We start from the raw sequence: 15,826 nt of genomic DNA, 5'->3' as shown, positions 1-15,826 counted from the left end.
TTGGCCAATGGCTTCTTTACTGACAGATCAAGATCCAATTGGGGAACAGGACTGTAGCATCAGAACTATCTGTACAGGAGTCAGCTTTTACCCCAAGCTGGCCTCGGACCCTTAAGTACTAAAGTCAGCCCAAATCCCAGTTTCATATTCAGTTTGTAAATATATTGAATTTTTGTTCTTAAATGAAATTTCAAAATAGAAACACTAAGTTGTTATTTCAACTGGAATCTGTCTTTTTTTCTTCTGTTCTAAATAGTCTCTGATGCAGTGTGCAGGGGAAAGTATCTCTTTGTTTAAAAATAAGACAAATGAGGAGTCCAGAGTTGGTTCACTGAGAAGTGTGATACATCTGTGTACAAGTTGCTTGTGTAGACATACCAAGGTAAGAGTGTCTTCTTAATAGTATAACCTGTTCATGGGACATATTATTTAGTGGTGTTGTGGTTTTGGTCCATTTATAAGTTTATATGATCTTCTAAAACTAAATTTAATGATAAAAAAGTTCAGAGTATATTGGTTTCTCATAAAACAATTTCATAACTTTAATTTCCTAGCATCACATATATATATATAATTACATATTACATATAATTACATAATATGTAATAATAATATATATTACATATAATATATATTACCTATACATATATACATATACACACACATGCATATAGGGGTGAGTCTTTTATTGCTAGCATACTTTCATTGATTGTTAACAATATGTGATTTTTTTATTCTCATGACAACTATACCACAGAGGACGAATGCTACAGAGATGATTAACGCCATCCTAGGACGGAGCTCATTCTGTAGAGGGCCACCAAAGACAAATGACACTAGTACAGATGTTCCTTCCTTTAACCCTTGTCACCTTAGGCAACATTCGGTAGAAAAAGTGCCATTGTATGTCATCCTTGCTTTGATTTTGCCTGTTGGGGTAGCTAAGCCATGCTAGACTGCTGCCAGGAAACGGAACAGCATCTGGAGCTAGTACACAGGCCGCTTTATCTCTGTAGCATCTAGCTTTGTTTTCTAGTGTCTCACCTGTACTTACATAAGTATAGAAGACATGAAATGATAGAATAAGCCTCACAGCCAATGGCTTGTTACGTTTAGGATCAGTAGCCGGTACTTTAATGATGCATAAACACAAAGATACTTCCTTAAGGAAAGAGATGAGGCTGTAGTTGCTGTTCTGGTTACTCCCTATTTTACTGCCCTCTTGAAATGGACTTAATAAGTCCTGTTCTTAAAAAAGAAAGATGGTAGTGTATCCTAACTTATAACGTGGCCTCAGTTCTGAACTCCTTATCTACATTTCGTTCAAGGTACAGAAAGTAGTATTACAAAACCTATGTATTCGCCTCGCTTAGTCATTGCTTGTGTCTGCTTTCAAACCACAGCACACTCTAAACAAGATAGCCTCTGGCTTTTTCCTGCGATTATTAACGTCCAAGCTCATGAATGACATTGCAGATATTTGTAAAAGCTTGGTAAGTATGAAGCCTTTTTTACTACTAAGTTTCTTTGATTCTGAGATGCAGTAAAAGCATGCGTGCATGCGTGCGAGCGAGCGAAGGGACCTGAGCAAGCACAAGCCAGCCAGCGCATGTGTACTACAGTATGTGCAGAAGTCAGGACAGCTCTAGGGAGTGGGTTCTCATCTGTCATTTCTCAGATCAGTGACTGAACTCAGGATGTTGGGCTTGCATGAAAAAACCTCTACTCACTGACCTACATTGCCAGTCCTAAATTGCAAATTTTTGTTGAAATACCTAGTGAATAGATAGGCATCTCATGGTATATAGCATGTTGGAATTTTTGGTCAATAAGTGTAGCCTTTAATAAGCTTATTGCATTAAGGAGGACATATATTTGATTTTTTTTTGTTTTTTTTTTAAGGTTTATTTATTTATTTTACACACATGAGTACACTATTGCTGTCTACAGACACACCAGAAAAGGGCATCAGATCCCATTACAGGTGGTTGTGAGCCACAACATGGTTGCTGGGAGTTGAACTCAGGACCTTTGGAAGAACAGTCAGTGCTCTTAACCGCTGAGCCATCTCTCCACCCTGATTTGTTCCTAAGATCAGTACCTGGCATGGTAGTTTAGTTGTCTTTTAGTTTCCTACTCAATAATTGAAAGATTCAACTTACTGTTCAAGACAGCTTGGCTAGCCTAGAACTTGCTGTGTACACCAGGCTGGCCTTGAACTCACAGAGGTCTGACTCTGCCTCCTGAGTGCTAGGATTAAAGCTGTGCATTACCATACCCACCAAAATTATTCCTGTAAGAAAAAAAAATCCCAAAGTAGGGGAAACACCTTGTCTTCTTGGGACATGTTTTGACTGTGGTATTTATACTTTGTCTTCTGTGACACTGGACTTATGTTATACATGCATTTTTTTATTTTATTGTTTACTTTTTGTAGTTCACTGGATGAAAAAGATATTCTGTACCATCAGTATTTTTTATTTCATGACAAAGTTTTTCCTTGTTACCATAGTTATTTATGAGGTCCACACTGCTGTGCTCTATTGTACACTCATGGCTTTCCACTCCTTGGGAGTAGTACATGTGTATCTCTAAAGGAGTAACAACACATTTTAACATGCTCTTGCCTTTTTCTTTTGTCAGTTTGGCGGTGAATTTTGGATAGTTGTCATCCTGCCTAAGCCTCACAGGCAGTCTGTTGAGGGGCACATACCCCTGCCAAACCCATCCGCTCTTACCTAACATTTCCAGTTGCCTTCCTCTTCTAACCAAGAGCTCTGCCACAGAGACGCCTACATTTCTGCTTTGTCTTCTTACATTGGTGTACTTGAAGGTTGCAAGAGAAATTCCAGAGAGGGACTTGCTTTTTCAAGGGAATGTATGATGATTTTAGGGACTTTTTTTTTTTTTTTTGGTTCTTTTTTTCGGAGCTGGGGACCGAACACAGGGCCTTGCGCTTCCTAGGCAAGCGCTCTACCACTGAGCTAAATCCCCAGCCCCTTTAAGGACCTTTTTTTTGTTTGCTTATTTGTTTGTTTGCTTGTGCTGCCCAGGCTGGCCTTGAGCTCTAGGCTCAAATGGTTCAAGTACCCAAAGAGGTAGAAATACAGGCACATGCCTTTGTGCCCAGCTTTAATTTTGATTTTGGATGTGATTTGGATGTAAGCTATTGCTATTGCCCTACATAAAAATTCTAATAATTTATACTCTTTCCATGCTTCTGTCAACTTCTAGTGCTAGCTTTTAACATTTTTATTAAATGTTGCAAAGTATTGTTCTGTGTGTGTGGGCACATGGTGGTGTTTGAATGTGCAAATACAATACAGAATGACTACTGGACTTTGTTTTTATTACATTTACTTTATTTCTGTGTGTATGTGTGTGTGCATGTGTCACAGTGCACGTGTGGAAGTCAGAGAACAATTGCTGGAGTTGATTCTCTTCCTCACATGTGGGTTCCAGGGATTCAATTCCGGTCATCAGACCTGACAGCAAGAACCTTTATCCCGTGAGCCATCTTGCTGGCCTATACTGCTTTTCATGTGAGAAATTATTTTTAAAGTTTTGTTATTATCTTACTATCTAAACAAATTCCAGTTTATATATCCACTTCCCTACAAAATGGTGAATTAAGGTCCCTCTGAAAGAAGTTGAAAACATCTTTGTTTCTCCTCTCTAAAGGCATCCTGTACGAAAAAGCCATTTGACTATGGAGAGGAGCATTCGTTGAGAGATGATGATGATGATGGTGATGGTGGTGATGGTGGTGAAAGTCTGATGGAGACACAGGGTTCATCATCCACAGATCTATTTAGCGATTACTCTGCTAGTACTGTGAGCGATGCAAACGATTATGGAGAGAACCAGAATGCTGTTGGTAAATAAGTACTTACTGCTCTGAGTTTCCTTCACCATCTTAGATTCGTTTGGCACATGAGGGCCCTCACCGAAAAGTACACACACACACACACACACACACACACACACACACACACACACACACACACACACCCGAGACAGCGTTTTACTCTGTAGCTCTGTCTTGGAACTCACTATGACTGACTAATAAACTCACGAAGCTCCATCAGCCTCTGCCTCGCATGATCTGAGATTAAGAGTGTGTGCTACCATGCCTGGGCACTCAAAAATATATATATTGTCTTTATTCTTTTCTGTGTCCTTGTGTGTTAATGTGGGCACACACACATGGAGATTGGCGGACAGTGTTCTAGGAGTCAGTTCTCTCCAACTGTGCACTGTGGGTTCTGGGTTTCTAAATCAGTTTTGTCAGCTGTGTGCAAGCGTCCTTACTTGTTGAACCAAATTCACTGTTCCTCCTTACTACACATTCTAAGCTACTCTCATCTTAAAAATCACATTTATGAGTTTCTCATTTTATTCTTCATGGGAGAGCTTCAAATGTACAGTAGTTTAGGAGAAACTAGACAATAGATCATTTGGACTGTGGAACGCTGGAAAGCCGTCTGAGATCGAATCTGTCTACGGTGCCCCTCCCTCTCCTGGTGTTAATAAGCGCCTTTCGTTTTTAGGTGCCGCGAATCCTCTAACTGCTGACTGGCTGTCCAGACAAGATCATCTTCTTTTAGACATGCTCAGGTTCTTGTGCCTCTCTGTAACTGCATGTCAGAGCCGGACTGCGTCTTTCAGAGGAGCTGATATTAGAAGAAAGTTGTTAATGTTACTTGATCCTAGCACACTCGATCTCACTAAATCCCTACACCTACACATGGTGAGTCAGAAGCTTCGGGTTCTGTCTGGTGTTGCCGTGTTGGATCTGTGAGAGTGAAACAGTAACTTGGAAGGCTTGAGATTAAGTTTTTGGAAGATAATCTGAGCCCAGTCCTAATATTTTAGGAATATGTATAATATATTAATATATTCTGCATATGTGCGTATGTGTTCTCAGACCAGGCTGAAGCAGTCTCACTGAGTACATGGAGTAAGAGGCCCACGCTGTCTACTGTGCCCAGATTTCTCAGTGTTTTCTTTTAACATGCTGTGAGAAGAATCAGAATGGATGCTGAAGCACTAAAACTCGGAAGTATTTGCATATCATTAGGTGTAATTCTTATGAGTTATTATAGGCTGGAACAGGAACGTCTTCACTGAGATAGGTTCTCCCTGTGTAGCCCGGGCTAGCCTGTACTAAATAGTCTTCCTTCCAAGTGCTGAGATCATGAGTGCAATTAGCAGTCAGCAAAACATAGATCTTGACTATAAAAATTAATTTATAACATGGAATTTGAGGTCTGAGTTTTGCATACCCTTAGTTCCAGTTCATAACTTTATGGCTTATTTCTTTTTCCTCTGTGCAAATTTGCACCTACCTTGTTTGTCTTTATAAGACAAAATGAGAATCTTACGTTTTCACAAACAAATATTTGTTCACTTAGTAACCTTCTACGAAACTAAGTTCTTACATGGAACCTCACTCCCAGTAAACAGTTGGAAATGGCTCCTGGCCTGTTGAGTATATTCTGGGTGTGTGTGTTCAAGGTCATATCCTTGGTTCTGGTAAATGAGCAGACATACCTGGTGAGTTCCTAACCGCGTGTTAGAACCCTTGTCGTGGATGTGTTGAACACGCATAGGTATTCTCTAATAAAAATAGGTTTCATTGTAAGGACCCTTGGCCTCACTCTTCATGAACATCCTGGTAAACTCTTAACCGCTGACCAGTGGGAGGGGTTCTGTGCTTTTCGTAAGGTTTTGATGTTTAAAATCATTTTTCATTCTCAGTAACGTTACATGTGACTCACATGCTAGGCATTAAAGAGGCTTTTAACAAGTTCTTTATATGACATGAGAGATATGAGAAATAGCTCTTAGGATTTTTTTTGTGTGACTAGAGAGTGACTTAAACGGCTGAGAAATCAATGGCTTAGTTACAACTACCTTTATAAATATTTATGTGTGACACAGCTCTCTGTGTATACAGTAACACAAAGTTACAGAGCTGCCATGGTGTTTAGGTATGTTAGGATATTTTACTTCTTAGGATTAGTCTTGGCTCCCCAGAATGCAGTAGTTTTTCATCGTTGAACTTGCCATGGCAGGCATTATTCTGGGACTGTAGAGACATAGTGTAGTCTCAGATTCCTTATCTTTAGCCGCAGTGGAGACACTAATCATCATTTATCGAATTCCAGAAATAGATGTTCTTGTTTCTTCTCCTTAGTCACCTATCCAAATAATGGATATATTCCTGGTGTGAGAGTGTATGTTCTCCTTGGCATATATGGTCAGGATTTTTAACCATTCGAGTCAAGGCCGTTGTGCTGAATTTTAAATCCAGTATTTGATTTTAAAGATAATTTTATTATATGCTGTGTTTAGAGATTTACGGCTATGTGCATGCTTGAATTTGCTTATATATGCTTTTAAAAGTAGGTGATCTGTGGGTAAAGCTGGTTTTTCTTTTTTCTTACACCACCTTAGTACTTGGTGCTTTTGAAGGATCTCCCTGGAAAAGAGCATTTGTTGCCAATGGAAGATGTTGTTGAACTTCTGCAGCCATTATCGTAAGAAATGAAAGCCACATGTTATGCTCACTTTGAATTATGAACTGACAGTGTTCTTGGATACCAGCTTATAACATTAAACCTTTTCTGCCACAGCCTTGTATGTTCTCTGTATCGGCGTGACCAAGATGTCTGCAAGACGATTTTAAGCAATGTCCTCCATATAGTGACAAACCTAGGTCAGGGCAGCGTGGACACAGAGAGCACAAGGAATGCTCAAGGACAGTTCCTGACAGTGATGGGAGCATTTTGGTAGGCATAAGTCTCTTTCTCTGGTTACTTTTCTACCTCTGGATGGAAGCTGTACACTAGTGGGTTGTTTTTGTTTTTTTTGTTTTTTTCCTGGTTATCTTGTAAAACATTTTGCATCTTTTAACAATTATATACACAATTTGTCTTGTTAATGAGTATGTTTGTGAATGATCACTCGTATGAGCATGGGTACATGTGTGTCACTGTGCTCCTGTAGTAGTCAAATAACAACTTTGGGTGTCAGCCCTCAGTTTGTGCCTGTTAGAAGCAGGTATAATGTTTGCGGCTGCACGAGTTTCTTCTGCTGCTGCTTTCCGTCTTGCTGTAGGCATCTTGAGATTACACACGTGGATGCTACTGCATCTTACTTTACATGAGTTCTGGAGATCCACACTGTGGTTTTCATACTCAACGTGGCAAGTCCTTTTTCTGTTGAGCCATTTACCCAGCTATGTCTTCCATTCCCTGAAAAGCTACATTGTTTTTAATAAGGCTTTTATTTCCTATGGTGTTTAGCATATGACCTTGTAAATTTGAGTCACATAGTAACTTGATCTAGGTGTTGGATTAAAAAGTGCAACAATCCTAAAAGCCAATTGGCTCTTAAACTGTTAATTTCACTCATAGTCTCACAGTAACATTTTAAACACCTTTCTAACGTTGTATTTATGTTGTGTGGGGAGGTCATGAGCAGTGCCACGGTGCACATGGGCAGCAGGTCAGACAGTAACTAGTGGGAACCAGTTTTCTCATCCAGGGATTGAACTGAGGTCCAGCAGGTGCCTCTACCCACTTAAGTCATCTCACCGGCCCAACAGTAACACTGAATATTTATAGATGATCACCTGCATGTAACTTAGATGCCTCATTCTGTTTGATTAATAAGTCAGTATAGAACTTAGATTCTCTAAATCTACACTATAACAACTAGAACTATCTTTAGTTTGCATGTGTGCCCAAAGTATGTCAGTTCCAAGATACAGAACAAATAATGTACAGCAAAATGATTTTATTTTAAATTTAGCTTCAATTTTAGGAGGGGTAATTACACTGGCATCTTCTACATAATGAGGATTAATTTAAAATGGAAATTTTGGAAATAACCAGTGATAACGTTAATATCCATTGTTTTTTTTTTTTTTTTTGTCTTTGCTTTTGTTTGAATAATTATTACATTGAAAATCTTACCTAATTTCAGGCATTTAACAAAGGAAAAGAAATGTATATTCTCTGTCAGAATGGCGTTAGTAAAGTGTCTTCAAACACTGCTTGAGGTGAGTCACTGTGCTACTAGAAAGTTCTTCATTAAAGCCACCTTTACTTCTGTATGCTAATCACGAGTTTCTCCCTTAATGTCTTTGTATTTAACCTCAATTGTTGTTTTACTACAGGCTGATCCATATTCCAAGTGGGCGATTCTTAATGTAAAGGGACAGGACTTTCCTGTACGTGAAGCATTTCCACAGTTTCTTGCTGACGGTCACCATCACGTTCGGATGTTGGCTGCGGGGTCGATCAGCAGGTACTGAGTTGTTTTCAGAAGCTCTTGACCTCAGCGCGACCCCTGGGATTTGTGGTCTTTCTTTAATCTGACAGTTCCTTTGCTTAGATAGCATTATTTTCTCCAATTGACGAGTGAAAACTCTGGCTTTGAGAGGTGACTTGCTCAGTGCGGTAGAGCCAGTAATCCATCGGTTTGAGTGATAGGTGTCTACACCCCTGCCACCTGAGGAGGAGTAGAGTATTTGGGCATTACCTTGACTTCACGCAAGTCAATAAAGTGGTAGCTTCTTCACTTCATGTGATGATGATATGATCACTGCTGTTTCTTTAACCTAAAATAATATTTGGCTGTGTTGGTTGTTCATTGATGGTGAAATAAAAATGGTTTTGGAAAAGAAATTATACGCTGCTTTAAAATCATCAAAGCTGGAAATCACATATTATTTGGACCTAAGTGACCCGTAAAAGAAGGTCGACATGAAATTGTCCAAGTAGTCACACACTGAATCTTAGTGATTCTCAACCAGTGTGTCATGACCTCTTTGAGGGTCACCTAAGACCATCAGAAAACAAATATTTACATTACAGCTCATAACAATAGCAAAATTACAGCTATGGGGTACCAACGAATATAATTTTATGGCTGAGAGTCATTGTGAACATGATGAACTGTATTAAAGGGTCGCAGCGTTAGGAAGGTTGAGAGTCACTGGTCTATGATTTTAGAACTAAGGAGTCCACAGTTTGCATCTGAGACAGCCATGCTTCCCTGAGCCAGGTGTCATCACCTTCCTCATAGTAAGAACGCAGTGCATCATCCAGATTGCCAGTGGTTCTGTGTGGGAGTTCAAGTCCTTACTGACCTGAGGTTAAAGTTCTCAGGTGAGAGGATTATTGTTGTGTCTTATAACTCAGTGTAGTGGTAGCATGGTGGAAAAAAATTCTCATAAATTTAAAAAAATTCAAGAACGGTCAGTAAGTAGGATTCGTTGGTGTTTTTGGTCCCTGATTTATTAGACATTTAATGTTGGGCTGTTTCAAGAAAAGCTAGCAAAATAAAGGAATCAGAAATAACAAAATGTAAAATTTTGATTTCTAAGAAATATCAAGGGCAAAACTTATTGCAGAGTTGATTAAATATGTAGGTATTATATGTAAGAGGCACTGATAACCTTTTTCCACATAAAAGATAACGTAAACTGAACACCGAAGCATTAAGTGACTCACTGTTGGGCTGATTAAATGTTATAGCATATTGACAGATAAGTTTGTGAACTCTTGTGATCCATGTTTGTTAAGAGACAGTGTATCTATCTTTCTGACTGCCTGAGTTTAATGTTCAAATCTGATGACCAGTAGTTCAAAAAGCTTTGAAATCTTCTTTCCCAACAAATTGGCTTATAGATTAACGATTAGCAGACAGTCTGAACTGCTAAAGTAGTCTTTCAAACCAAGGCCTGATACCTTACCCCATGGAGGGGCTTTCTTTTGTTCCATAATATGCTTTGTTTTGATATGTAGGGTTTGAACTAAATTGATTTTTTTTTTAAAGATTATTCCAGGATATGAGACAAGGTGATTCCTCCAGAAGCTTGAAAGCACTTCCTCTGAAGTTTCAGCAGACATCTTTCAACAGTGCATACATGATAGCAGAGGCAGGAATCAGAGAACTGGTAACTGTGGTGACATGTATTGCTCTGTCCTCTCGCATGTGGGCGGTCTGTGTCATATTTCTCTAGTACACTGGAGACAAGAGTTTGTATTTATAGTTTACACTATAAAGCTGGTCTAAGTCAACCGTATGCTCTGAATAAAATTTTTCTGTATGAAGTTTATAGGTCAGAATGAGTCCAGTAATAGAATTTACTTTTGCTTTAACTTATCTGTATTTGTGAGGACAATCCAACTTTAATGGGGATTTTGATACTTTGGAAAGCTTTAAAAGGTTTTTTTTAGAAAAATTTTAAGAAATCTTTCAAATCAAAAAGACAAAACACACCGAAAAAATGCTCTGTGTGTGTGTGTGTGTGTGTGTGTGTGTGTGTGTGTGTGTGTGTGTGTGTGTGTGTGTGTGTGTGATGGTGTATGTCTCTGGCCTTACTATTCAAAGAGTGAGCTAAATTTGGATTGTGGAGTGATTACAGCTAGTTACAAAATGAAGATAGCGGCTGGAGAAATGACTTAGTTAAGAGCACTGACTGCTCTTCCAGAGGAGAGGGGCATGGTTCCCAGCACCCACACTCACAACTGCCTGTAACTCCAGTTCCTAGGGCTCTCGTGCCTTTTTCTGATCTCTACAGGCACTGCACATAGACATACATGCAGGCCAAAAGCCCAGACACATAAAAATAAATTTTAAAAATATAAGTGTATCTCTGTTTATCATTAAACTGCAAGCATGTCATTCTATTTGTAAGACTTCGTTTGTTTTCATAATACAGGTCTTGGTGATTTTTAAAGAAGAAAACACTACAAGGTTGTCTTAATAATAAAAATCCTCAAAGGAGTAGCAGCTGTAGTGGAAGAACTCTGGATACTTCTGTTCTCCTTTGCTGTTTGTTCTTTATAAACACATTGCTAAAATCTTTTTCCCTTTGGTCATGGTTTCCGTTAGATCTTAAGAAACGGGAGCTTTAGTTAACTATAGAAAAGCTTGTTTCTCAAGTCTTTTCTCTTCGCTCATTTTTATAGGATTTAAACTTTGCGGGCTGCTTAGAAGTTAGAGAATACTTGAATTTGAGCTTGCTTGGTTGATTTACGATTTTATGATATTCATGTCAACATTCTTATGGTTTTTTTGAAGTTATGTGATTCTCAGAACCCTGATCTTCTGGATGAGATTTATAATAGAAAATCCGTATTGCTGACGGTGATAGCTGTGGTCTTGCACTGTAGCCCAATCTGTGAAAAGCAGGCTTTGTTTGCCTTATGCAAATCTGTGAAGGAAAATGGACTAGAACCCCATCTTGTGAAAAAGGTATGCTGGATACGGTCACATTGTTTATAGGTGGCATTTGACACTCAGAAACAAATTTTCTAGACTCAGAATATTACAAGCAAGCGTGTGTGTGTGTGTGTGTGTGTGTGTGTGTGTGTGTGTGTGTGTGACAGGGAGAGACAAAGAGTGTGTTTGTGTGTGTGTGTGTGTGTGTGTGTGTGAGAGAGAGAGAGAGAGAGAGAGAGAGAGAGAGAGAGAGAGAGAGAGAAGAAAGAAAAGGGAGAGGGAGGGAGGGAGAGAGAGACAGAGAGAGAGTGTGTGTGTGTGTTTTGGGGCTTGAACCCAGAGTCTCGTACTTAACTACTGAGCTGTATTCCCCTCCACAGCCAAATTTGATAATTCTTTAAGTGGTATATTAATTTGTACTCAGTGTGACTTACTTCTTAGCTTAAGAGCATTACATGAGCACTTACTGAGGATACGCCATGGTGAATGGTCCGTCTCCACACAGACAGTGTTTACTGAGGGAAGCATTTGGAGGTATTTGATTGCTTTTGCCTTGTTGATTGTGGAGCAGCACATTGGGATTTAACAAGGACAGAAAATGTACTTGAGAACAGTTTGGCCTGTAGGTTACATTTAGCAAAGAGGCCTGGGCTCAGTCGTTTCAGCATGATCATCCCGGTTTTGTAGACTCTGGCAGGCTTCCCTGTTCTGGTTATTTAGGGGCCTTAACAGGGCCCTGTTGCAGGTTTTAATGCGCTGCATCTAGACCGATGGGCAGTTAACTTTGTACAGTCCAGTTCCACAGAGCTATGGTAGGCCCATCTGCAGGGAATTGGTCTTAACCGAGCTCACCTTTTTACCTATTGGTATTTTAAGTATTTTAGTATACTACCTGATTGTGCAAGTGGCATATTTTGTGCTTTGTAAAAATGTGGGTGTGAGGCTGAAAATAGTTTTTCCCTTAGACTTTCCTTTGAGATACAGTCAGCAGTATAAAATTAGGATACTCTTTGATGTTTATTCCACGATTTCTATGTGCTGTATACTATGCCAGTCTTTTTTTTTTTTTTTTTTTTTGATTTATTTATTTATTATATATAAGTACACTGTAGCTGTCTTCAGATACACCAGAAGAGGGCATTGGAACTCTTTACAGATGGTTGTGAGCCACCATGTGGTTGCTGGGAATTGAACTCATAACCTCTGGAAGAGCAGTCGGGTGCTCTTAACCGCTGAGCCATCTCTCCAGCCCACTATGCCAGTCTTATTAAATACATTTTCCATTTTCTCATTTACCATCCTTGTGTCATTCATTGATGAAGAAGTCGAGGTAGAAAGACATCGGGTGACTGCTCTGAAGTCCTGTTTAAAACACCAGCAAGGAGTGAAATGATAATTATCCCCATGTTCTTGAACATCACGGTGTCTTCTCTGCAGGTTTTGGAGAAAGTCTCCGAGTCGTTTGGATGTAGGTGCTTAGAGGACTTCATGGCTTCTCATCTAGATTACTTGGTTTTGGAATGGCTGAACCTTCAAGATGCTAAATACAGCTTATCTTCCTTTCCTTTTACGTTATTAAACTACATGAGCGTGGAGGATTTCTATAGGTAGGCTGCACCCCCTCCCACCTAACACCCCTAGCTCCAAGTAGTGGGTAACCTGGTTTTTAAACAAGTCAGGTTGAGAATGTAGCAAAGGATGCACTTGAATTTAGGATTGCTAGCACTACCGGCTGTCAGTTGTGTGTCTTTGAGTCAGCCATGTACACGCCATGCATCTTGGTCTAAACACAAGCATCGTACCTTTGGGAAATACTAAAAGACTAATTACTACAGGCCAATTATTTCCTGCCTGGTGTTCTTTCCGACTGCTTAGCAGTAGACTGTTTAAACATTATGGGATTCCCAAGGTCATTGGAAATAACCGATTCTGTGGGGACTGGGGTGTGGCTCTGTTGGTGCAGCGCTCCCCTTGCACGTTCAAAACCTGGGTTCAGCACTGTCTGTCAACCAGGCATCGTGGAGAGTACTGTGACCCCAGCACTCTGAGGGTAAATAGTTGCAGGAAGCTCAGTAGTTGAAGGAGATTTCCATCGACATAGGGAGTTCAGTGCCAGCTTGTACTACAGAAGACCCCGTCACCCAAAAAGAGAGAAGTGGCACTTTCTGATAGATGTCCATTTGATGGCCTTGTCATCCATTCATGTTTGCAGTAACTTACATTTGTTCTTTCAATTTATAAATTACTCTTACCTTACAATAGCAGACAAATTGATTATGTGTAAAAAATAAAATTCCCTAGCTGGATATGGTGGTGCATGCTGTAATTCCTGAACATGAAAGGCAGAGGCAGGAGGATTACCAGAATTTAGAGGTCAGCATGGTCTATATAATACTTTCCAGGCTAGTCTAGGCTACAGAATGATACTTAGACTCAGAAAAAGGGGAAGAAGAATAAAGTCATACTTTTTTTTAAAAACGTGATTATTTATATTTTACTTTAATTTCTCCCCTTATAAAATGAAAATAAGAGTATTCGGTGACCTAGGAGGCTGGGGCAATGGCTCAGCATTTAGGAGCACTGACTTCTCTTCTACAGGACCCAGGTTGTTCAATTCCCAGTACCCATGTCGTATCTCACAATTCTCTCTGTTGTTCCAAGGGAGCCAGTGCCCTCCTCTGTCCTTCAGAGGCACCAGGCATGCAAAGCCGTTCATAGACATAAATGCAGGCCAAACACCATATTCATAAAATTTTAAACAGATAAAAATTTAAAATATAAAAGGAATATTTAAAAACCTAAAATGATATTTTGAACACTATTAAAACAATTTGGGTTGGGTTTTTTTTTTTGTTGTTGTTGTTGTTTTGTTTTTTTTTTTATGTAAAATTTTACTTTGAAAATTTTTATAACCTGAATTTTAAACTTACCATTTTCAGATCTTGTTACAAGATTCTGATTCCACACTTGGTAATTAGAAAGCACTTTGATGAGGTGAAGTCCATTGCTAATCAGATTCAGAGGTGCTGGAAAAGCCTGCTGATCGACTGCTTTCCAAAGATGCTTGTGCACATCCTTCCGTACTTTGCCTGTGAGGGCACGGGGGACAGCAGCTCGGCACAGAAGAGGGAGACTGCTACCGAGGTCTACGATACTCTTAAAGGTGAAGACTTCCTAGGAAAACAGGTATGGCTTCCGTTTTTGTCTGCCTCTATGTACTGGCACAAGAAGTAAACTTAAACTTAGGTTTTGGCCTCAAGTATGACGACTTGAGTCCGTATCCCTACATCCACATAAAAGGTGCACTTGGCTGGCAGCTCACACCTGCAGCCCCAGGGTTGGGGGTCCTGGGTATGTGCTGGCAGCCCTAAGACTTCCTGCCCTTTGCGAGGCTCCCTGTAACAGAAGCAGATGGTGAGAAACCTGCCTCTTAGAGAGGAGTCATTTTACTGACTACCGATGAAAGGTGGCACTGGCTTCAGTATCGAGAGAAGCGTGCGTGGCACCTAAAGGGATTAGTGCCCGTCACAAAGATTTTTTTTTTTTTAATAGTTAAGATCTTTAAAGACCTAGTGAACAAATAAAAGATAAAATGCAAATTGAGGAACAGTGTAGACTGTGGAACTTTGCTACCTGGAGATCTTCCAGTTTGAGGAATTTAACGCTAAATACAAAGTCAATTCAAATGATTCTGTAAAATGGAAAGGTCGACCTGAGGTAAGGGATCAATCCATACGCTCCATGCTGTTGTGAAAGTCACAGATACACAAGGCGTTCAATCCATTTTAATTTTGCGTCCTTACAGATTGATCAAGTATTCATTAGTAATTTGCCAGAGATCGTGGTGGAGCTGCTTATGACGTTGCATGAAACGGCTGACTCGGATTCCGGTCAAAGCCCCGACCTCTGCGATTTTTCAGGGTATGCCCGTCTCATACTTAGAGAGCTAGCTGTCGCTGACGAGTGGCCTTACTTCCTGTCTCCTTCACTGCGGCCCTCCTGCTGCAGCCGCTCTTCCCGTTGACTTCTCAGCTTTTCACTCTTCTGTGTACCTCAGCGTCGAACCACCTGATGCCCTTTGAGACTGTTTTTCTTCATGTAGTTCACTTGGCTCTCTTCCCTCCCCACACCTTGCCTTTCTCTGCCTCCTTTTCTCTGTGGTATTCCTAGCTTTCCAGTTTAATTTAGATGTGAAATTAGATGTTGGTTGTATATGAATATTGGTGATAGGGGTGGGGGGCATGATGGTAAGGTACTTGAAATTTCTCCATTTTAAAAACAGGTTTAAAAATATGTGTGGGTGTTTTACCTGCATGTATGTATGCACACAGTGGCCATGGAGAACATTAGAACCCTTTCCATTCCCTCCCCATCCCGGCCCTGGAACTGGAGTTGTAGTTGCTGGCCACTGTGGGTGCTAGGAATTGAACCTGGACCCTCTGGAAACACTGTCAGCACTCTTAACTGCTGAGCCATCTCTCCAGTCCCCAAAGAATTTTGTTGGGTTTTGTCTCTGGGAGACAGGGTTTCTCTATGTAGCACTGCTGTCCAGGACCTCCCTTTCTAGAACAGGCCGGCCTCAAAC

General features: G+C 40.1%; 1 protein-coding gene across 6 annotated transcripts in view; it reads left to right on the top strand.

Moving 5' to 3' along the window:
• Atm (ATM serine/threonine kinase) overlaps window positions 1-15,826 on the top strand; it is a 103,973-nt gene that overhangs the window by 29,718 nt on the left and 58,429 nt on the right. For all 6 annotated transcript variants that reach the window (XR_015626422.1, XR_015626420.1, XR_015626421.1 and 3 more), the window contains 13 exon segments: window positions 257-382; window positions 1,404-1,493; window positions 3,682-3,877; window positions 4,551-4,750; window positions 6,460-6,542; window positions 6,639-6,794; window positions 7,993-8,068; window positions 8,186-8,316; window positions 9,850-9,970; window positions 11,101-11,274; window positions 12,679-12,848; window positions 14,181-14,427; window positions 15,047-15,162. Coding sequence is in view for 3 of the 6 variants with exons in the window: in XM_087560989.1 (XP_087417115.1) it covers window positions 257-382; window positions 1,404-1,493; window positions 3,682-3,877; window positions 4,551-4,750; window positions 6,460-6,542; window positions 6,639-6,794; window positions 7,993-8,068; window positions 8,186-8,316; window positions 9,850-9,970; window positions 11,101-11,274; window positions 12,679-12,848; window positions 14,181-14,427; window positions 15,047-15,162 (1,886 nt within the window). In the remaining 3 variants the exon portion in view is untranslated.

This window comes from Rattus norvegicus, chromosome 8 (genome assembly GCF_021556685.1).
Source record: "Rattus norvegicus strain SHRSP/BbbUtx chromosome 8, alternate assembly SHRSP_T2T, whole genome shotgun sequence".
In the NCBI taxonomy this organism is placed as follows: domain Eukaryota; kingdom Metazoa; phylum Chordata; class Mammalia; order Rodentia; family Muridae; genus Rattus; species Rattus norvegicus.
This window is presented reverse-complemented; position numbering and strand designations above follow the sequence as displayed.